At 43.6% G+C, this 23182-nt stretch overlaps 1 protein-coding gene across 3 annotated transcripts in view; it reads right to left on the minus strand.

Moving 5' to 3' along the window:
• The window catches only part of CAPN9 (calpain 9), a 49014-nt gene extending 26336 nt beyond the window's left edge, over positions 1-22678 (minus strand). For 2 of the 3 annotated variants that reach the window (XM_065402171.1, XM_065402170.1), the window contains exons 1-7: positions 22466-22678; positions 7883-7952; positions 5381-5499; positions 3490-3623; positions 2743-2911; positions 1589-1672; positions 478-563 (exon numbers count right to left, since the gene is read on the minus strand). In XM_065402171.1, coding sequence (XP_065258243.1) covers positions 478-563; positions 1589-1672; positions 2743-2911; positions 3490-3623; positions 5381-5499; positions 7883-7952; positions 22466-22678 — 875 coding nt within the window. The remainder of the gene's footprint in view (positions 1-477; positions 564-1588; positions 1673-2742; positions 2912-3489; positions 3624-5380; positions 5500-7882; positions 7953-22465) is intronic. The other variant, XM_065402172.1, reaches the window with a different exon arrangement.
• Positions 22679-23182: the final 504 nt, after the last annotated feature.

A 23182-nucleotide genomic window follows, 5' to 3' on the forward strand; every position in this document is an offset into this window, starting at 1 on the left:
CCGATATAATGCTGTCCTCTGGAGCCAAAAAATCTTACCGCGTTATAGGTGAAACCGCGTTATATTGAACTTGCTTTGATCCGCCGGAGCGTGCAGCCCCGCCCCCCGGAGTGCTGCTTTACCGCGTTATATCCGAATACGTGTTATATCGGGTCACGTTATATCGGGGTAGAAGTGTAATGACATTTATATTAATAGTGGATTATGTTTCTATTTTTAGCAGTACCTACATTTTGGGACTAAACAATCTTGACAGTGCCTCTTTAAATGGTAACTGAGCAGTCTTGACACTACTGAAGTCAGGATGTTATGACGATGACAGCACTGTTCTGCATGTGTAGGCTGTTAATTAGAAAAGGCCGAAAAACAGCTTAAGCTGCAAATATCTGCAGAAAACTATATACAGAACACTGACTTGACTTCCCTCGTCAGTCTGACCTCTATGCAATACAAATAGTTATTAGACATAAAACTAACTTGTCACTCCAACGGCCATTCCACTCCACTTGACCCCATGGATTTCTTGGCCGTATGAGTTGCACCTTTCGGCCTCGGAAACTCACCTAGAAATAGGAAGACAAAAACAGAGAAATTCCTGAGTGGCCTTAAAATATAATGAGACTATTGCTACTGTAATAAATAATCCCTGGCTGGCTGCTGTCATTAACTAAGAGACAATGAAGACTAAGACTAAGAGAGTGAATAGGCTGGATAACTCTTCTGGGCACTGGGGAACTCAGCAGGAGCAAATGTGCAGGAGGTAGAAGGAATGGTGGAGAGGAAGGAGAAACCTCCCACCGGGGTTGGATTATAGTTTCACTTCACAGGGGAGAAGAGTGGTGCTGGGTGAATAATGGAGTTTTTGGTTTGCTGTAAATTAAAAAAAAAAGTTTCGGGCTGAACTGAAAATTAAATTGTCTAATATTTCTGGCAAACCCCAAAAAGTTGAAAAAAATAATAATTTTGGGTTGAACAAACCACTTTGACCCAAAATGGACCATGCCGTTTCAATTTCGTGCATTTGAAAATATTTTTAATTTCTAAAAAATGAAAGGAAAGGACATTTCAAAATAAAAAGTGGTTTTGAATCAAAAAAATCAACCCACTGTTTCAAAAATGTCAACACTAAACGTGTTGGTTTTTACAGAATTTTTCCCCCCAACCAAATCAGTTTGGTGAAATCAGTGCAAATTCGTAAGATATTTTAGTATCACAGAATCGACATTTTTTTGCCAAAAAAAAGTTTTAGTTGAAAACTTTCACTCAGCTCTAGGGAAGAATTAGAGGATACATACAGTCCTCTGGCTCCCAGGCCTCACGCCCTAAGTTCCTTTAGGCACAAGAAGCTGGGCACAACACCTTAGATGGGGGGAGAAGGGGCATGCCCTGTGTGGCCTGCCAAAATCCTGTCCCCGCCTCATACAATGCTGCCACCCCAATTCTCCAGACAAACTGCATCCAGGAGGTGTGGAGAACAGGATTTGTGACCTTTCACTCTCCAGCTCTAGGTTTCCACCACTTGAGTTTGCACCCCTTGCCAGCCCACGCTCCACCACATACTGTCAACATAGCAACAATTGGGACATACCTCGTCAATGCCAGTTACTGAATAAGCATGACCCTTTATGAGGCCGAAAGGGGTTCGAGCTTCTGACTCAGCTGCGCTGCTGGTCTGAAATATGAAAATACACTTTGACGTACCCTTCCTTGAGAGGACATTGTACGTGGTGACACTCTGTCAGTATCTGGGCCCGTCACAGCTAGATACACTGAGAAGTCAGTGGCAGTACTAAAAGGTACTGTGAATGACAGTATAGATTCATAGATTTATAGATTCTAGGACTGGAAGGGACCTCGAGAGATCATCGAGTCCAGTCCCCTGCCCTCATGGCCGGACCAAATACTGTCTATAGCTTTTCCTGTTCCTGCACACTGGCACAGCCTTTTAGGGAAGACACTTTTTCCACACACAAAAAATCATTCTATTTTTCACGTATTGGAACAATATGGGACTTTCTACTAAGATTGTCATCAATAGGAATGCTCCCAGACTTCCAGGGGGAAAGACCAAGCATCTAGGGGGAATGGGTGAGTGAATTATCTTCTCTTACCCCTATGGTAGGTTCCTCTAGCTCAGGTATAAGACACACTGGCAGAGTAGTGTAAGGAAGCTTACAGCTGCTGCCCATGTGGTACCTCTTCTATGGATAAATCCAGTCTTCAGTGTTGTAAATAGGGTTGCCAACCCTCCAGGATTGTCCTAAATCTGGTATCTTTCATGAACAACAACATTAATTTACAAACTCAGGCACTGACTCTGCAAAGCCCTCTGTGCCCACACAGAGCTTACTTCAGGCTTGGAGACAAAAATAACAATAGCACAAAAATGGTAACAGCAATCATTGAAGCCAGTCGACACTGACTCCTGCTTTGTGACAGGGCCGTGAACAGCTTTAACTCTGACCCAGGTCAGGTGAATGGGGCCAGGAAATAAAATTCACTGTTATTACATATACATAAATTAATTGCACATACGAAACTGAAATCCAATGACTCTTCTTCTGAACAGCTGCCATAAGGACTAAACTGGTATTGCATGTACATTAGATTACAGTTATTGGTTATAAATGATTGCAGTGCTTATTTGCTACTATTGCAAATTATTTGCTATTAATTTCAGCTGGATTTTTTACTTAAAAAATACCCCCCACAAAACTACACCCTCGCTAGTCTTTTACTTACATCAATAGAACAGCCCACCATTGAACCTCTTTCAAGAGCTTTTCCCAAGATTTCATAGAAATTTTCTGGAGCCTTTTTGACTTCGTACATTTCTCCAACTCCTCCAGTGAAATCTTCCATGGCTTCTAGTGTACTGCCTCCTTTTAGGGCTTCATAACTCCCATTAAGTCTGAAAAATGCACATCACTAGTTAGAAATGTTTGTTAAAACTTTTTTAGGTTACACTGAGCCTGATTCTCTCTTATTTACACTGGTGTAAACCAGCAGTAACTCCATTGAAGTCAATGGAGTAAAAACTGGGTTCAGTGAGAGCAGAATCTCAGTCCCAGTTTGTTAATTACATTGTAGCCACTCGCCCCCTCCTCATCCTAATTTCTAATTCATTATTGGTTCAAATCCAGCCCAGGCTGGCAGTGACAATACTGTAAATTGTTCAGTGGCCTGCTAGATGCAAAACCAGTAGATAGTCTTATTCCAGTTTTTAGCCATAAGAGTTGGCATCATTATTAGCACTCTCAGCAGAAAAACAAAGAGCAGGTTTTAGGACTTGATCCAATTCTCACTGAAGCCAACTGGAGTCTCTCCATTGACATTACTGGAAGTTGGATCAATCCATCGGGGGGATTAATTTAGGACATAGTATCTCCAGGTCAAGGCTGAGGAAAATGCATTGAACAAAGAAAAGCTGACCATTTTCATTGTGTGACAAACTGAGCAATGCATGCACCAAAGGCAGACAGTACTTACTTGGCATAGGCTTTTTCCAGTAAGGCACTCCAGAATTCATTGTGTTCAGCCGAGTGTAGAAAAACCAAGCGGTCTTTAAAGGTGGGTAATCGATCATCAATAACAATATCCAGCCACTCATTGTGCTGCCAAAACTGTGTTGAATGGAGGGCAAGAGAATTGTTTGATAACTTGTAATATTTCATAAGGCTAGCACAACTCTCTAACTACCATATTCCCATGCTCCTAAACTATCTCAGTAACATCTGAGGGCTGTTCTAAGACTAAAAACACACTGTTTTTGTGAGCCAGGTGAAATCTGGCCCAAAGTAAGCACCTCATTTCCCCCATTAAGCCTCTTCTCAATCAAGTCAATAAAGAAACTGGTGGGCTTCTATTTTCTAAACCTGACACAAAGACACAGCTGTTGTGAAACTCCATAGACACAAACTGCCATACCTGGAACTGCATCAATTTCCTGATCCTTAGCCACTTCATACATGCTGTAGTGTCAAACTGTAGTAAGTTATTTAAACTATACTGAATTCATATAAGAGCTGTGTGTTGGCAAAGACTTTCAGTTAACATATACATTACAAACTGAAGGACACTGAGTGCTATGGGACAAAATAGTAAGTAACAGACTGAATTCATAGCAGGCAGGAATTTTGTACATCCCCCCCAATTTCTCTCAGTCCTTATGATAAACTCCAATAGAATCCAATAGAGTTTTACAGATATTAAGTAAGGTTCTATATAAATTATTCTAAAAATCTATAACATTTAACAGAATATACCATTTATATAGAATTTTTAAATCAACCTAGAGGATTCTATAGCAGAGATCTATTCTATTTGATCCATGTTCTTATATTATGCCCACCACCATGGCATCTGAGCACCTATAGTTATATATTACATTCTAGAAGTTTGTTTTAAAAATGTATAAATTTATCACTCTCTATTACATTATATTGGACTATTTAGATGGAGCGGGAATCTGAACTAAGTCAGATACATGGATATTAAAAGTGGTTAGGAATTGTACTATATTTCTTGATCTGAACTAGATATAAAATATCATGTGACTCAAGCCATCTTAAAAACCCACATATACAGTAGGGCCAAGTCTTCCTCTTGATTACAACTATGTAACCCCTTTGACTTCCTGGCAGTGGGATTTGACACATGTAATTGAGCGTAGAATTTGGCCCTGGGTATTTAAACCTTTCTGAGATGATGCCATGATTTCTAACACTGTACTTCCCTTTATAATAGAAAAACAGTGTGTGACTGTGGAAAGTTAAAATTTTTCTAGGTTTCTTCTCAAGACTCTCACTTAAGGTGAGTTTAGCAAGTACTGCTTTGAATGCCTCAGTCATCATTCGGAGGTCAGACTAGATCAGTGGTTCTCAACTAGGGATCCGGGGCCCCCTAGGGGGCTGCGAGCAGGTTTCAGGGGGTCCGCCAAGCAGGGCCAGCATCAGACTCGCTGGGGCCCAGGGCAGAAAGCCAAAGCTCCATTGCAAGGGCCTGAAGCCCAGGGGCTCTGAGCCCCACCACTTGGGACTGAAGCCGAAGCCTAAGAAATGTAGCTTTGCGGGGCCCGCTATGGTGTGGAGCCTCGGGCAATTGCCCTGCTTGCTACCTGCTAATGCCAGCCCTGGCTTTTATATGCAGAAAAACAATTGTTGCGACACAGGTGGGCTGTGGAGTTTTTACAGCATGTTGGGGGGGGGCGGCTTAAAAAGAAAAAGGTTGAGAACCTCTGGACTGGATTATTTAAAGGTCTCTTTTGGCCTTAAACACTATGAAATCCACTTGTATAGCAAACGGACAACCGTGCCACTAAATGGACCAGTGCATTTAGCTACCCAGCCCCTAGAAGTGTTTGCATTTTATGCTGTTTTACCTGAAAGTGAAATATTCCAGCATAGCCCGGTCCAAAATTTTGATCTTGAGGTATAACTCTGGCTAATGTTTTTTCATTCAGTGTAAGAGAAGCTATAGCTGCTAATAGCCAGCAGTCACCTGCAAATTGAAAACACCAATACACAGATCACCAATAATATATCGTGAAAATATACACAATCTACAGGAAAAAGATACTGTAGCAGCCTTGTCTCAAACTGTATGGGTAAGATTCTGACTTCAGTTATGCTAGTGTAACTGAAGTCAGTAGAATTATTCTGGATTTATGCCTCTGTAACAAAGATCACAATCCTGCCCTACATGTATTACAGGTTCTGCATTTAATTGTGTATTAAGAGTTCTCATTGGGTGGAGTAAACTCACATCGGTTTCATTTATTTGCATTTTATTTCCTGTGCAATGTGAGATGCTACACAAACCAGCCATAACTGACTATGAACACAACTACTGTCAGCTGTTTTCCTCCATGCAGTGGGCTAATTTTGCTCTTATTTACTATTTCATTGTAAATCCAGATGAATTCCATTGAAGTCCGTTGTTATTTGGGTTTACCCTGATATTACTGTAAAGTAGACTTTAGCTCATTATAGTGAAAGTTCACAAAGTCTGGGAAGTACTTTTTGCCACTGGGGGAAAAAAGTATGAAGGGGCTTAATTTATTGACGCTACATGTGACATTTCACATGACTTCCTATTATAAGCAAGCAGTATGATGTCTGGTTGCCTGCCACCCACGGACACATCAATATCCTGTTTAACTTAAAACTTCAGGAGAAGACTGGCTGGCTAGCTGGCACCAACCAGGAAAGATGCCATATGGAACCACCCAAGTCTCAGCTTCCTTGGAAGTCGTATAGCATCTGAGCCAAGACCTGATCTCACTGAAATAAAGGACAAAGTTTCCATTGGCCTCAACAGGGCCAGGCTTTGACTTTTTCTGTGTGTTTTTCTTCCTCAAGATAAAGGCAAGACCTTGGCTTTGTGTTAGTGACTCACAGGAAGGAAAACTGCTCAAAAATGAAACAGAACAAAAATGAGTCATGTGCACTTTTTCCAAACCAGCAGGCCTGCTGCAAGCCCTGGGTTGTTTGCATGGAGTGAAGGGAGTAGTGAGTATCTCATAGGAGGCAGCAACTGCACAAAGGTCTGAAAAATCCCTATAAACCATTCTGGAACAGTATTAGGAAACCATTCAACTTGCAATGTACACCTTATGGAAATGTCCTATGGAATTCAGCTGGGATTAAACAAATAGGTTTCTATGGAAATGTAATAGGATTGCATAGAAATTTCTCTAAAACCTATAGAATTCAATAGAAAATTATAAACCTTCTTCTGAGAGACAAGGTGGGTGAAGTAATATCTTTGATTTATTCACCCACCTTGTCTCTCTAATATCCTGGGACCAACACAGCTACAACTGCAAACTTTCTTTGTGTTTTTTGGATGATCCTATAGTGTTGTATAGCAAGAATATAATTCTCTGAAATTCTATACGATTCTATAGCTGTGGTACTTTTTGAGTGTAGTGCAATTCAATCCAAAGCACCCATTGTTTAGAGTGGGATGAGTAAGAAGCTAAAACCAATTTAGAAGTTAGTCACATAACACCATGTGCCTGTACTAAATACCTTCATTGTTTTAAAATGAATTTTTATATTCTTGTTTGCTCTTTCTCCGAGGGTAACCGCTTTCCAGACTTTATCTTGCAGGACCAAGTAGATATGTCATGGCATTACTACCCAGCCATATTGCATCAGTGCATAATATTGCAGCATCATGTCAAATACAACACTGGCATCAACCTGTGGTGTTGCATTGACATGGTGGGACACAACATCAGTATGTGTCTGTGCAGTGCCCTGCCATGAGGATAGCTGCATCATGACTTTAAGACTGCCCAAAAAGTATTTGAGACTCTACATTGCTGTAGATGCTATTATGCGCTTACAGGACACAGACCTGGGACTCTCCTGTGAATTTCATGATGGATGGCAACTGGCAGCACTAACTTCTCCCTCGCCTTTCACAGCTCTGTCTTTTTAATTTGGAGGGAAGAAAGTGAGTGTATGCTTCCACAGCAACCAATACTTTATTGAGGCATCCAGAAATGGGTATGGGGTTAGAATGAGAACACGTTACTTCTGAGTTTCACTTCTTCCACCAATTTAGGGAACAAGAGACTGGAGAGGCAGTTTTGCCTCCTGGATAAAGCACTAGACTGGGCTCTAGACACAGCTCTGCTGCTAGGTGACCTTGGGCAAATCACTTCCCTACTCTATGCCTCAGTTTCCCCACCTGTAGAATGGGGGTATTGATACTGAACTCCTTTGTAAAGGACTTTGAGATCCACTGATGAGAAGTGCTACATAAGAGCTAGGAATTACTATTCGATAATAACCACCCCCGCCCCCTTCTAGAATCTCCTGCACCACAGCACTTGGATAGGTGTGGAATAATTCTGTAAAGGGAAAACACTCACCAAGATCCCCTTGACAAATGTCAGTTCTTGTGGCTCCTCCAACTATAAATTGTGGGTCTTTAACAATTTCCTGAGAGAGTAAGAGAGACAAAATCATTTAAAATATGCCTGGAAAAATATAGCAACATTCAGGGGATGAACCTGTCACCAATATGCTACATGCATTACTACAAGCCTTGAGAAACTGGCTACCACACAATAGTACTGACACTGTGTTGAGCCTTTGTTGCTAATTATGGTGTGTCACAATGAAACAATCATTTGATCTAATTTTTTCTAATTAACGTAGTGCTGATGAAAGGTACTGGATTGGCAACCCTGCGAGAGCAAAGGCCTGTGTTTACTTGTAGAGCATTTATAGCACTGGCAGTGGTGAGCAACCATAACATCGTCCCTTAAAAAAAACAAAGAAAAGAAAAAGAAGAGGCTGATCCCAACCTTTGTTTGCTTTACCAAGTAATGTTAGTTTTAAGTGGGAGCTGGATCAAATATGACACTCCACACCCTTGAGTGTCCAAAGGTTGAGAGGAGCGGAGCCGATAAGACACTCGTAGAAAAGAAAGCAATGTTGACTGGTATTTCTTTGATTATTTTAAGTTCAATTAAAAATATCGCAGATGTTCTGCATTGGATAGAAAAATATGTCCGTAAAACAATTAATCTGTCAGGGATTTCCCCCCTTGAAATCTAACTTGTCACTTTAAAAAAAAAAAAGCATTCACTGCTTTGCCACTGGTTCTCTGTTGCACTTGCATCTCATTGAATGGAATGTTGGGGTATGATGGGTAAGGCTACAGTTTAGTCACAGAGGTCATGACATCCGTGACTTCCAAAGATCTCTGTGACTTCAGCCAGTGCAGGCTGGAAGCTGCAAGGTCCCCTGCTGCCTGTGGAGGCAGGGAGCTGCAGGGTACCCCCGTAGCTCCCAGCCACTGCAGGTGGGGGTTAGCTCCGCAGCTCCCTGTCGCCACCGCTCCTGGCCACCATGGGTGGCAGGGGAGATCCGTCATTCCCCCCTGCCACAGGTGACAAGAGGGACCCCCGCTGCTCCCGGCCACAGCGGGCGGCAGGGGGGATCCCTGCTGCTCCCACCCGCCGCAGGTGGCAAGAGGGACCCCCGGAGCTCCCAGCTGCAGTGGGTGGCAGGGAGGATCCCCAGAGCTCCCAGCCACCGCAGAGGCAGGGGGGACCGCCGCTGCTTGAAGCCACCAGCAGTGGGGGACCTTGGAGCTCCCACCCCCACCCCTCGCAGCTGCCCAGGCTACCCATTTTGTCATGGGTATTTTTAGTGAAAGTCGGGGACAGGTGAATTTTTCATTATTGTCCATGACCTGTCCCTGACTTTTACTAAAAATATCCAGGACAAAAACTTAGCCTTAATGATGGGCAGGGCTGGTGCAAGGAAGTTTCGTGCCCTAGGCGAAACTTCCACCTTGCGCCCCCCGCCCCGAGCCCTGCGGCAGCTCCCCACCCCCCCCCCCACCCTGAGGAGCCCCCCCCCCGCGGCAGCTCCCGCCCCCCCGGGGAGCCGTGCGGCAGCTCCCCACCCCAGCTCACCTCTGCTCCGCCTCCTCCCCGAGCACGCTGCCCCCACTCTAATTCTCCTCCCCTCCCAGGCTTGCAGTGCCAAACAGCTGATTGGCGCCGCAAGCCTGGGAGGCGGGAGAAGTGGAACGGCCGCTGCGCTGGGAGAGGGAGTCTGAGCCGCACATGTCAGCGCGCTGCCGGCAGCCCAGCCCAGGAACGCTGTAAAAAAAAATTGGGGGCACCGCTTTTTGGCATCCCCAAATCTTGGCGCCCTAGGCAACCGCCTAGTTTGCCTTAATGGTAGCACTGGCCCTGATGATGGGCACCTATTGATCTTTGTCCTTGAAGTACCCCTTTTATCTAAACATCTTAGGTACTTATATGGCTCCCCTTACTGTAGTGCCTTATAATCTTTGATGTAGTTATCTTTGCAATACCTCTGTGAGCAAGGGAACTACTCTTATCCCTGTTTTACAGATGGGAAACTGAGGCATAGAGAGGTTTGCACAAGATCGCACAGGAAGTCTGTGGTGAGCACTGACCCAAACCCACTCCTTTAAAATGGCAGGCTAGTGCCTTACCCCTGGATCATCTTTCTTTCAATGGATAGGCCTCCTTCTCCTTTTCTACCCTCACAGACTCCCTGGCACACCTAAGAGATTTCCCTGCACTTCCACCTTTGTACTGGAAAACAGGTAGCTACAAATACCTTCTCTTGTCTCCCTCGAGAATGAAGACAGATGCTAGTGCCCATCTGTGAATGGAACCAGCCAGTATTCATTCAGGACAACCAGAAAGCAATCACCTCAATATTCTATAACAATGGGATCTACTATAGTGACAAAGAGAAACTTTGAAAGGACACACAGAAAATATGATAGTATAAACATCTAGCCCGCCATCCTGAACAATAAATGTAAGCTGGCAGAATTGATTGTTACAGAATGAAGGCCTGATCCAAAGCCCATTGAAGCCAATGGAAAGCCTCTCATTGACTTCACTGGGCTTTGGATCAGGCCCTAGGGAAAGAAAAGAAATAACAGACAAAATGTTCTCTCATACATTTTGTGATCTATCTCCATTTCTCTCTAGAAAGCCACCCTACCTCTCATGACTACATAGGGAATACTGAGTGTCATCAGGAGGGCTGCAGATGCACACCACCTTGATGTACCCAAGTCAGTAGTCAAGTTATACCTGCACAATCCCACGGAAATCACAATGGGTCAAGGGTGCTGGAACAATTTATATAGTGGGGGTGCTGAGAGCCATTGAAGCAAACTGTAAACCCTGAATATGATGGAAACCACTTCAAGCCAGGGGGTACGGCAGCCCCCCCAACCCTCCTAGTTCCAGCACCTATGCTATAGGTCCAAACCTGCAAAGTGCTGAGCTCCTCAAAGTTAATGGGATTGTCGGGTGTAAGTGAGAGCATAATTTGGCCCTCTATCTCTATCCAGTAGCAGTTTCAATACCATAAGAATAAACATCTTTCAATAATGTCATGTCATCTTCTGAGGCATATCCACACAATGGCAAATGAAATTCAATGTCTAAGTAATGCACTGGAGGGGATAATGTAAACCACTAAAACACTTCACAGCATTCTAAATTAACTGGATCAACTCAGGAAAGCGACGCAGGCATAAGTGTGGATAGCTCAGTTAAGACCTCTCTGCTCAATATGCAGCTGTGGTAAAAAAAGGAGCAAAGGTGTTACGTCGCATAAGGAGTCGGGTGGCAAATAATATGGAGAATATTATAATGCAGTTATATAAATCAATGGCGCAGCCTCATCTGGAAGACTGTGGGCCGGGCTGGTCACTCCATTTCTAAAAGGATATTGCAGGATTCGAGGGGGTTCAGAGAAGGGCAATGAGAATGATCCTAGGCCTGGAAATATTCTCTTGTGAAGAAGGATTGATAAGATTGGGAATGTTTGCCTTAGAAAGGAAATGAATAAGTGGGGACATGATAAAAATATACAAAATAATCAATGGTCTAGACAAGGTAGATTGGGAGCTCTGTTCTCCCATCACATAACACAAGAACAAGGGGACAGTCAATGAAATGAATAGGTGGGAAATTCAACACTGATGAAAGGATATTTTTTTCACATAATGTGTAATCAAACTGTGGAACTCATCCTAGATGCTGGAACTAAGGGTAAGGCCTGACCCCCTGGCTTAAATTTGTTTCCATCATATACAGGGGTTTGCAGTTTGGTTCAATGGCTCTCAGCACCCCCACTTATATAAATTGTTCCAGCACCCCTGGAACTCATTAAACCTGAAGTTTTTGAGGCCAAGAACTTATGAAATGATTGGACATTTATATGGATCTCAAGAAGGTCTAGTTAATATAATTAATTCACTACAAAAAATTGTGGCAGGGATATTAAATCTCATGTTTCAGGATTTAAGCCAATATCTAACTACTAGAGATTGGGATGAGATGTGCCTAGTGCAGGGATCTTATACCTTCCTCTGAAGCATATGGTACTGGCCACCATCAGAGTCAGGATATTGGACTAGATGGACCTTGTCTGAGGCAGTCTGGCAATTCCTCTGTTCTTAGGGAAAGAAAATAATTCTGAAGCATTGGGGAACACATCTTCTGCATGATTTCTGCCCACTGTGGCCATAAAATACCACCCAACTGTCCTGTTCCTATTCCAGGCTGAACATCATGGGATAAATTCATCCGAGGACTATGCCAGCTTCCACCAGCTTAAACTCAGACACAGGGTCCCTGAGATGGAAAATCTACCAAGTGATGATATGGTGATGCACAGTAGCCGTCTGTAATTCCCCTTCCACCAGGGGACCCTAGAGGAGACTAGCACAGTCCAAAAAGTGGCTGGTGCTGGTCCAGGAGGAGACAGGGTCCAAGTGGCTTTGGGGTGCATTGATTCAGCACCTAATAGCAGCAGTTAGTAGTGGTGCAGCTTCTGTGGAACTCTGGAAGGTTTTTAAGTTGCTTCCAGCCAAAGGACAGCCCAATGGAAAAGAGGTGGCCACCTCTGATTAAATATTCCCAGCAAGAGTGATTCTTACTCAGTGAATTCTGGTTCATGTTGTACCAGAAGTCTGTTGTTCATTGCCTGATGAAACCTTTCCTGAGACAAATGGACACAGGGGATCAGATCCTAAGTACTATACGTGACCCTACCCTGGGGGTGTTGTACATGCCTCTGACACATACCTAAGTTGTCTGTTTTATCTTACGCTCTGGCAACATTTGTATAGCTTGTCATGCCAATAAAGTCTCATTGAATTCATCTGAACAAAACGGTTAAGTCCTGTGTATCCAGTCAGTCAATCTGTCCTGAAATCCTGTTGCAGAACTGGTTGTATAGGTGATAGCACAGTTTCAAGGTACCTGCACCCTCCTCTGTGGTACATACTAGGCGTGCCCAGTTAGGTCTCAGGTCTTTAGCTGTCACCTGTTTCTGGGCAGGGACCCTTGTCCCATGCCCTTTTGACTGGAGGTTTTAAGACTGCACAACCGCTTGCCTTGCCGTGTGACATCCCCAGCCAGCCAGTCTGCCTGCCTAATGGCCAGTGCCTGTGCTTTGCTTTCTCTCCAAAGGCTATGAACAGTGTATTGCCAGCAGTAACAAGTTACTGCACCGCCCTTTCTAAGCAAGCACAGTTATTGAAAGGATTCCGGAGAAAACATAATAAACAACAAAAGGTCCTAGACACATGCTAAAAGCTTACCGGAGATCACCCATCAGTCTTAGGGGCCCTGGTAGGCCAAAGTCCTTCCAACCCAGTGGCCCCCTTGAACAGAAGGTCCTGTCCATTTGCTGGATCAGAAAGCAGGCCCTCAGTCAGTTTAAACCCAGCCTCGTTATAGCAAAAGCCCTTTTTTTATTTGTTGGTCTCTGGAAAACCCAGTTTGAACCAGTATATGCAACACCCCCCCACCCCCTCGGGAGTGGTGTACAGGGCCGGCTCCAGGGTTTTGGCCGCCCCAAGCAGCCCAAAAAAAAAAAAAAAAAAGCCGTGATCGCGATCTGCGGCGGCAATTCGGCGGGAGGTCCTTCGCTCCCAGCAGGAGTGAGGGACCGTCCGAACAGCTGGACTTGCCGCCCCTCTCAGAAGTGGCCGCCCCAAGCACCTGCTTGGTAAGCTGGTGCCTGGAGCCGGCCCTGGTGGTGTATCTCTGGAGATGTTTACAACCTATGTCAGTGTTTCTCAAACTGGGGTCGCCGCTTGTGTAGGGAAAGCCCCTGGCCGGTTTGTTTACCTGCCCTGTCCGCAGGTCCGGCCGATCGCGGCTCCCACTGGCCAGTAAGTCCCTCGGCCCGCGCCGCTTTCAGCAGCTCCCATTGGCTTGGAGCAGCGAACCGTGGCCAATGGGAGCCGCGATCGGCCGGACCTGCGGACGGGGCAGGTAAACAAACCGGCCCGGCCCGCCAGGGGCTTTCCCTAAACAAGCGGCGACCCCAGTTTGAGAAACACTGCCCTACGTGGTTCTGTAATTGCCCCTCAACTGTTTGTGGTTCTTGGAGGAGCTGTGATAACCCTGCCCCCTGGAGTTGCATAGCATCCCTGGCCAATAGTGATCCATAAACTGAATACAGTATGGTCCCCAAAGATATTGCATGCAATTGCAATATCTGTCACAAGTGCGGCCACACTATTTCAGTTAAGCAGCCAAGCAAGAAGCCCCTTCATTGATGCCTTTGCAAAAGGAGGAAGTTCAATAGCAAAACAATAATAGGGGAACAAATGCAATCCTTCAAACACGGCAGTTCCCTAGAAGGAAAAGGAGTTGGTTTGTATTTATTTTAGTTTATTTAACAGTCATAATTCTGTAGCGTCCGAGATTCTGATTCCTTCATAGCTAACCAAGGCCTAGGTCCAGGTCCAGGTCTGGGCAATGAAATCTGGCAATATCCCAAAATGAGTAAGTTAAACAGCCTGCAGGTTTAGACTGTCAGGGCACACTATAAAGTGAATCTGATTTGACAGGCTTTTGTATATGGGGCAGATGGCTGGTGATTAATACGCTCAGTGAGGGTGGGGTATTTTTATATTATTTACAGAGTGTGATTATTGTGTTATGCTGGGGTGGGGAATGGGGATAAGTTGCTGAAGCTGTATATGTATTACAATGTGTACATTTTTGGTGCTAGGCACCTAGGAAGTGGGAGAGGTGCTTTAAAAAATATCTATACATCTAAATAAGTTTAAAAATACACTGACACATAAAGGTGCATGTTCAGAGCAATTTATAGCAGCAGCTATATGTAAAGATCATATGTAGTGTACCTGACGCCACACAGGATAAAACATACACAATCTCCACAGGAAAATAAAGGTCAGCAGCACCATTTGGTTTTCCTCATGTCTATTGAACAAGCTTTATAACAACTCATGTTTTTAAAAAGTGAGTATTTGTCAAAGTGGGTAGCCAACATCACATAAAACCCTGTAACGTGGCAAGCCCTTCGCTTCCCCATCTACATGAGCCAGTTTGCTACACCCAGTCCTGTTGCTATGAAATATTGCCAAGTTTGGAGTTAACCCCTTTGCTGATAATCCCCGCTGCATACGGCAGCATCCCTTTGAATCACCAAAATTCCATTTGAATGCTGACTTGTTAAAGACCTAGTAGTGGACCTGGCAAACAGGGTAGCCCTGGAGGTGCATTTTGACCAAAGTTCCCAATTCAGGAGGCAGCAGCCAAGTGATCAAAAAAGCGACCCACCCTCTCAACGATCAAACTGCATGTCTCAACCCAATAAGACATTGAGTGCCCCACCTGCAATGCGCTGAGCATAGTGGAGCCAATTCTCCGTTCCATCCTGGCCTATTTATGCTAGTCTGGTGGCAAAGGGAAGGTAGAATTGGCCTCAAGAATAAGGGTTTTGCTGAGTGGCATAAAGACGGAGAAATGGCTCTGTGCCACACACCCCTGGCAGCACCGTGATAGTGTGCACTGGGGTAAGGGTTCAGATTATCCCTGTTCTGAAGCTATTTTTATCTGAGAAATAGCCCCAGGAGACTTGATACTGGCTGAGTACAAGCTAGAGCAACCATGAGACTGCTCTAATTTACACAGGGTGCCCGGCTAAGAATACAGTGAGGCACAAAGGTGGTTTAAAGCCACCTTCCCCCCAGCCCCTGTTTCTGCACTGAGCAGAGCGGCGATCTGGTTCTTTAGATATCATTGAAAACGGAGGGAGCTTAGCCTCACTTGGAAAACATTCAACACCTTTTAGCCCTCAGAGAGCATAATACTGCATCTTTGTAACAAAAAGACTCAATCGTGCTCCTATTGAAGTAAATACAAGCATGCCAAAAGAGCACAGCCTTACAGAGGAGGAGAAGAAAGACATTAACATCTGCAGAGCAGGTGAAAATGAGAAATGTCCATGAGCGATTAAAGTCATTACCCTGAGTCACACATTAAGTTAACGTAATTTATGCTCATATAGGGATGCACATTGCACCTTTAGAGTGTTTCCTGGCTTCAAAGGAAGTGGCAGAGGGCAAGTGACCTGCCCACATTCCTTCAAGCCAAATGCCTTCCAGCAAGAAGCATTAGTGAGTTTGATGTGTCACAGTTACAGAAAACAAAGGCAAGTCAAACCAGAACTTGTCATTACCTGACCCACCTGCTTGTTAAATACCCCCTGGCATGTGTGACCTGTAACTAAATGATTAAAAAAAAAAACATTCATAGTCCTTACAACATTACAGCGGAGGAAAAAGTGAGAGGATTTTGATTTTAATAATATGCATTATTTTAGAATCGCTGCTTAAAGGGAACATAAGTACGTAGCGATTAAGAAACTCACATTTTAAGAGAGCTGTTTAACTTAATCTGTCCCCAAACACCCTAAAACTTTGTGTACCCCCCTCAATAACCTTTACTCCCTACATATCGGGTGCACAGAGCTCCCACCGTGCTCTTTCTGTGCACAACTTCCCAAGGCCAGGACGTTGGTAACCAACACCAGCTAGCTCTGGATGATTGCATGGTATTGAGGTATCACAGCTCATTTTTACAAATGATATTTCATACCCTACTTGTATAAAATACCCTTCCCACCAGACTAAATGGCTTGTGGTAGTAATGAGATAAGGAGCCTTTCAAATCCAGGCCACTAGTGGGAATCTGTCTTAGATTAATAGTAACCAAACTGTATTACTGTCTGATGATTGTTTGGTAGCCGCTGTAAAACGAGTTGGTGGTCACAGGGCAGCTCCTAGAGAACTGTCTCTGCATCATAATTAGCACCCTTGTGGCCATTCTCGTGAGAGACGTAGACCTCGATTCTCTTTTGCTTACCACAGTGTAAATCAGGGGTAATGTCCCTGACTGTCACTTATGTCAGTGTAACCCAGAGGAGAATCAGGTCCCAAAGAATATTCATGCGGAACCATGGGCAGCCCTCGTCTGCTTTAACAGATTTCAGTTTCCAGGGCTACCAAGCCTACACCTTTCAGGAGCACTACATTTTAAAAGCACGTCTCCTTGTGATTTTTGCATAGCACTCTCCAAACTTTGGGAGTGTGACTTTGCAGGTGCTCTTGTTCTGCTTATATACAGCCCTACCATATTATATTGTTATAATTGTGAGAGTATTGTACTACACAGTATCCTGGAGTCACCTTGAAAGAAGGCCCTGATCTGTCAGTTTAATCCAGCATGAATGGTGGTGCAAGGGCTAAGTCAGAGGCAAGTTGCAGTGGTTCAAAGTAGCGGCAGCTTCATTTACAAAGGGGAGATGGAAGGTCATAAGGAGCCCAACTCAGCCCCCGAAGTGGGAGGTATTGGCTGAAAAAGGGACAATGACCAGGGCAGGCAGGCAATCCACTGATGTAATGACTCCCAGAGATTCCCATCAGCAGAGTTCACACAAAACCCCCTGTCCTCCACAGAGGGGAGTTCCATTGTTGGGTGCAATAGTATTCTATGATGCAGGAAGGAGAATGTCACAGCGCTCCATGGCAAATTTGCTGATTTGGCTATAAACCTGACTGCATATTCAATAATTATGGAACAAAAGTCTATTTACAAACCAAACATGGAATGCACATGGACCATAAAAGGAGAGACAGAAAGAGTTTTCCCCGTAAAACACATATAGAGTCTGTTGTATCCTGTTTATCCTGGGAGCAAAAGTTAAATTAAATTCCTGAGTGGGAAAGCCAGAGTTTAAATTCACTGGTGTGTGGTTGTTCTTCTCTGAAACCAGTGGTGGCTGGGAGATGGGGGAGATTCCAGTAGATGAGGCATTGACTCAGCTTCTTGTGCTGACTGGGCTTGGACCTAAGGGAACATTTAAACTCTCAGTGCAGAGCCTGTGGTTGTGTGGTTAGAATCTTGTGGGGGACTCCTGGTCTTCATGAACCTGATCCATAGTCCTCTGAAGTCAACAGGGATCTTTCATTGACTTCAGTCGGCTGCGGATCAGGTCCATAAAGCTTGGCTGTGGATAATTTAAAATACCCAGTATTCGAGCCTTGTTTGGGTCGAATTAGTACATGGCTGGGAGTCTGCCTTCATTGGTCCCTGCCCTCCATAATGTACATCAGATTTGCCTCTTTAAAATCCGCATCGTGTCTTGTAGTCTATACTGCCCTGGAGAGATCCCAACCTCCACTCTGTATTCTGCTTTTTTTTGGAACCAAGAAAGCAGAGACCACCCCTGAAGAATACAGAATACTAAGTACCTGCTGGAACAGGACACGATGGGACAGTATGGGCAAGTTTAACTCTTGTGTATCTTGATTGACTTGAGTGGAACCACTATTGATTCACGTTGAAGTAATTGACAGGAGAATCAGGTCCTATAAATTCTCCGTAGACCTCTAGCCAAGCTAGATCCATTCAATAAAGCTGCTAATATTTAGTGTATTAATTAAAGGCAACTAGAAATCTAGAACACATTACTATCAACTGAGGCTTCAGGTTTACAAAGAACCCTGAACAATCCATCCACTAAGGTACTTGAGGTACTGAACTTTTACTGAACCTGTTTTTTCATGCAGTTTCAAGACACACCTTCATTTTTCTTACTAATGGAATGCAGATACAGGTACATGGCAATGCCTTACTATGTGATATGATTGCAGTCCAACACCAAGCCAAAATCTGGGAATTGACATTATATAACACTACAGAATATGCTACATACATGGGAATCTGACTGGAATAGCTATTGTGGAATGGCTTGTTCTGCAGTAGCTATTCAGGTCAATTTTCCCCATGCTGACATTCCCTAAGTAGATGTAACTTACATACCAAAGAGATGAAAGAAGGTGATACTTACAGTAGTCCAAACTCTACTTTAATTTACAGTTTCTTCTGGCTCAAGAGAGGGTAAATTACATTAACTTGGTCTCCCTTCCATATTGAGAGTGTGTGTGTGTAAGCCAGTCTGAGGGAGTCTGAACTGGTGTAAAGCAATTTCACCTCTGCCCCAAACTGACTGCAACATTCAGCTCCAGATCTGGAGGTTGGTGGGGGTTGTTCAGATCGGGAGAGTTTTGGTTCAGGTCCATTTCTACACCACAAATTCATTTGCATTGGCAAGCGATGGGGAAAAAACATTCCCAGGCACTGTAATTATTACAGAATATGTGATATTTATACTGGGCTAGCCACTAACAATCTAAATAATACATGAGAGTATAGAGAAAAGAGAGGTGGATCATGCCAAGAGGAAAAAAATTAGGAAGGGGTCACATGTTCTCCAACATTAATAAAAAAGTATCTGTTGGAACATATAGTTTTAAAGGTTTTCTTTTCAAATAAGAAAGAGAAATCAGGATAGTATTGCTAAATAGCTTTTATTATCTTATAGCATTTGGCATATAGGGCCAGATCCTCAGCTTTTGTAAATCAGCAGTGCTCCATTGACTTCAGTGAGGTTATGCGAATGTACACCAGCTGGCCTATACTGTGTATACACACACACACACACATACCTTTGACAAATTAGAAAGTCTTTCTTATACTGAATAAAGGAGATAAAGCTATTTTGGGGTGCAAATCTGAGAGCTGGCAATGCAGTTATCTCATTTATTTTAATATTCTTTACACAAACTACTATACATAGGGTTTATTATCTGACTTCTAATAATGATATTTGAGTTTTATTTAAATTCCACAGATGATTATTTCTTCAAGTTTTAAAAATGCCAGGTTAATTTGTCAGATTAGGTGAGAGGCAGCATTAGTCAGTCTCCCTTATGCAAACAGAGAGAGACAAGATGGGTGTGGTAATATCTTTTATTGGACCAACTTCTACGTTGGGTCCAATAAAAGATATTATTACCACACGCCTTTTCTCTCTAATATCCTGGGATCAACACGGCTACAACTACACTGCATACACAAACTCCCTGACACTTAGCCTCCATTACTCCCACTTACTGATATGAAAGGGAGACTAAAATGGCTTGATTTACATGCTGAGGAGCCAGAAGAAGGTGAAACGTAAAGTAGTGCGTGGGCTGCTGTAACTTCAACTTTCTTACCCCCTCCTGTTAGCTGCTTTTCTTGCTACACTGCTCAGACACACACACACACACACACACACACACACACACACACACACACACACACACTTTCACATGGCAGAAATCACAGCCTAAAGGCACATCCCATCAAGTCACTTATTTGGCTTGAAATTCTTCCAAATTTAGCTTGCAAAAACTAGTGATGGCTGGATCTGGAAGAGAGGCTGAAGACAGACCACTGTCCATTGCTACAAATAATGACTTGGAACAATCATGATACTAATAGACCCCTGGTAGAAAAAAAACATTATTGACTACTTGATAGTCACTGTGTGTTTCAGAGGGAAAGGTAAACAGGGCTTTTGCTGATCTAGATTCACAAATATTTGCATTTGGTACCAGATACAGTATGTAAGCATCACATAGCCATAGCATCTTACTATGGCCACACATTCAAATTTATAGCTTATCTTCAGAGTATATGTTCCACAACTGGATGGAGTCAATGGACTTCATGCCCTCTCACACCTAACACCTGCAGGGAGCCACCCCGTCCCTGGGACAGCAGTAGAGACAGCACCCAGGTGACCTCAGTCCCATGCGGGTTAGGCAGCCTGGGGAGTAGGACCTGATGTGAGAAGTGTCTGTACCAATTCCATAGATAAGGTTGAATTTTTCCACTTAAAGCAGGGATTCAGCCTCTTTGTTATGTATGAAAACTAGAGAGCATCCTTCCCATAATTACAGCACATACACTTTGGATACAAAATGAATTTTCTGAGAATTTACCAGTAAATCTGTTAATTAGTTTAGGAACGATGATTAACTAAGAATGGGTCTTTTGAGAAATATAGCACCCACTGGCAGACCTTTGTTTTGCTCTTAAAATCTCAGTAACAGAGTAACACAGGCTCTTCAAATGTCCCATATAATTAAAACTCACTGAAATCTTGTGCATAGACTTCACTTGAATATTTTTTATGATCAATGGGCATTCCCCTCCATTTTTCTTCCTAGCTGAAAGACAGAAGTCTTAACTCTGCATTGTCGTGACACCATGCCACACCTGTAGGATTAGGATCAAGGCATTTTAGTGCTTGTGGCTGCAGCTTGGATTAAATCAATTTTTAAAGACAAACTTGTTTTTATTTTTCCATTCTTTCCCCCCTTCACAGTGTCCTTACTGGGCTGAGTTAAAGTTCCTGTTGAAGGAGAAACTTTCAGTTGTGAAGAATGGCAGGAAAAGATGAGCATTAATCCTTAACAAATATTTCAAATGTAACCTATGCACCAGATTTCAGCCAGTTTTAAGTGACTGAAGAGTGTGTGACTGACAGGGCAGAGCTAAGGTTGCTTGAGTGGCCCAACTGCATTTCCAGGCCTTAACATGTTTGAATTTCTTTTAAATTTAACCTTAACTGTGGATTTCCTGGTTTATAACAGTAGGTTTTTGGATCCTCATAACGTACCTGGTATGTATTTTACTTTAAATGACTCAAATGTACTCTCAACCTTACTCTATCTTAACATAGCATTTGTCTGGGAATAATGCTAGGCAGCGGGCTTGTTGGAGGTAGTCTATATGGACTACTATGCAGCAGGCTACTATATAGACTACAGAAGGGGGCACCAAAGAACAAATTAACTAAATACAAAATTCTAAAGTGAATAAGCCCGGTTTTCTGACAGGGTAAAGGTGGTGGGAAGGGGTTACAGGAGTTATGGTTTGATATGGAATTTTTAAATGTCATTTAAAAAAAATGTTTCAGAACCACCACATTGTGCACATTGTTTGTGAATGGTATGATCTGATTACTGTTACCATCATTTTTCTCATGCCCCTCCAATCATTTGCTACACACTTATGCAGCTTGTCTTACATTAAGCCTGATTCTGCAAAGATTAAGGCAGGTGCTTAACTTTAAACATGTGAGTAGTCCCACTGAACTCAACAACATTCAATCTGCTGTGGATATGACCTACCACAGCCCTTACTTGGGATGGACAATATGGCCCTTACAAATTTACTAAAAATCATGGACTCAGTTCACTCTGGCTTACACAGGCACAAACCAGGAATAATTCTATTGAATACGATGGAGTTACACTGCTGTAAAAATCACCAGAGGAGGGTCAGACCAAAAATAAGACAGACATACAGCAGGCACATGTATATTGCATATATGTAAAGCTACAAGAGATCTAATTTACACCTGTATTTATCTATCCATCTATACGTGTACCTCTATCTCTCTCCACACACAGACCATGTCAAGATTCTCTCTCTTATTCCACATGAGCAGATCCTGATTCATACAGAGACTATGGGTGAAATCCTAGCCCCACTGAGAGCAAAGGCAGAACTCCCATTGACTTCGACAGGGCCATGTCTCTTATTTGTCTATAAAGCTCCATACGTATGGGGCTCTGCCCCTATTATGTTCCTTTTTGTTTTGGTTGATTGTTCATTAAGAAGTCCAGTGTCATCTGACTCTTGGCAGGAGAGATGGAAATATATACATGACACATAGCAAAAGTGGGAACAACCTCTAAGCAGTGTCATACTCACCCTAGGCCTTTTCCATACAAAGGGGATGGGTGGCTTCTCACCGTAGAAGAGAGAGGAGATATTGGCTGGGAAGTCACAGTCCTCAAATAGCGTCCCCTTCTGCTGGCACTGGCGCTTCAGCTCCTCATATGTCTGGCCAGAGGAGTGTGTGGCACGAGCACTCTGAGGTAGAGGGGGAGACCGCGGTCTCGAGTCCCGGTATGTGTAAGGCATTGTTCTGCCCCACGTGCAGTATCAAAAGCTCCAGTGATCACAAAGATAAATGGGAGGTGAGGGTCAAGGGAAGGGAGGAGAGAAAAACTCCAGCACCCACCAAACAAACAGAAGAGAAAAGGAACAAGATGCCTTCTGCAAGAAAGAATGAAAGGAGCCTGTGAGCTGCAGGGAAATGAAAAATGTACCCAAGCACCTCCTCTTTTGCACCTGTTTGAATGACAGGGAGACCTCCCTGGCCACCTGAAACAACAATAGAAAGGAACGCCCTGAGAGCAAACAGAAAAGCACTATTTGCCCTTTTTAGGAGTTCCAGCTGCTTGGCGTGCACCTTCTGGTATACTACCTCAGGAACCACAAACAAGAGTTAAGAGATAACTCTATTTTGTTCATGTGATGTAAACCTGCTGCACCCAGGAAGAGACAGCAAGCATGTGAACACCTCGAACCAATTCTTTTATGCTCTAATGATATGGCCAGGGTGTGGAACTATTTTCTTTGCTG

The sequence above is a fragment of the Emys orbicularis genome, chromosome 3 (assembly GCF_028017835.1).
Source record: "Emys orbicularis isolate rEmyOrb1 chromosome 3, rEmyOrb1.hap1, whole genome shotgun sequence".
Taxonomy (NCBI): Eukaryota; Metazoa; Chordata; order Testudines; family Emydidae; genus Emys; species Emys orbicularis.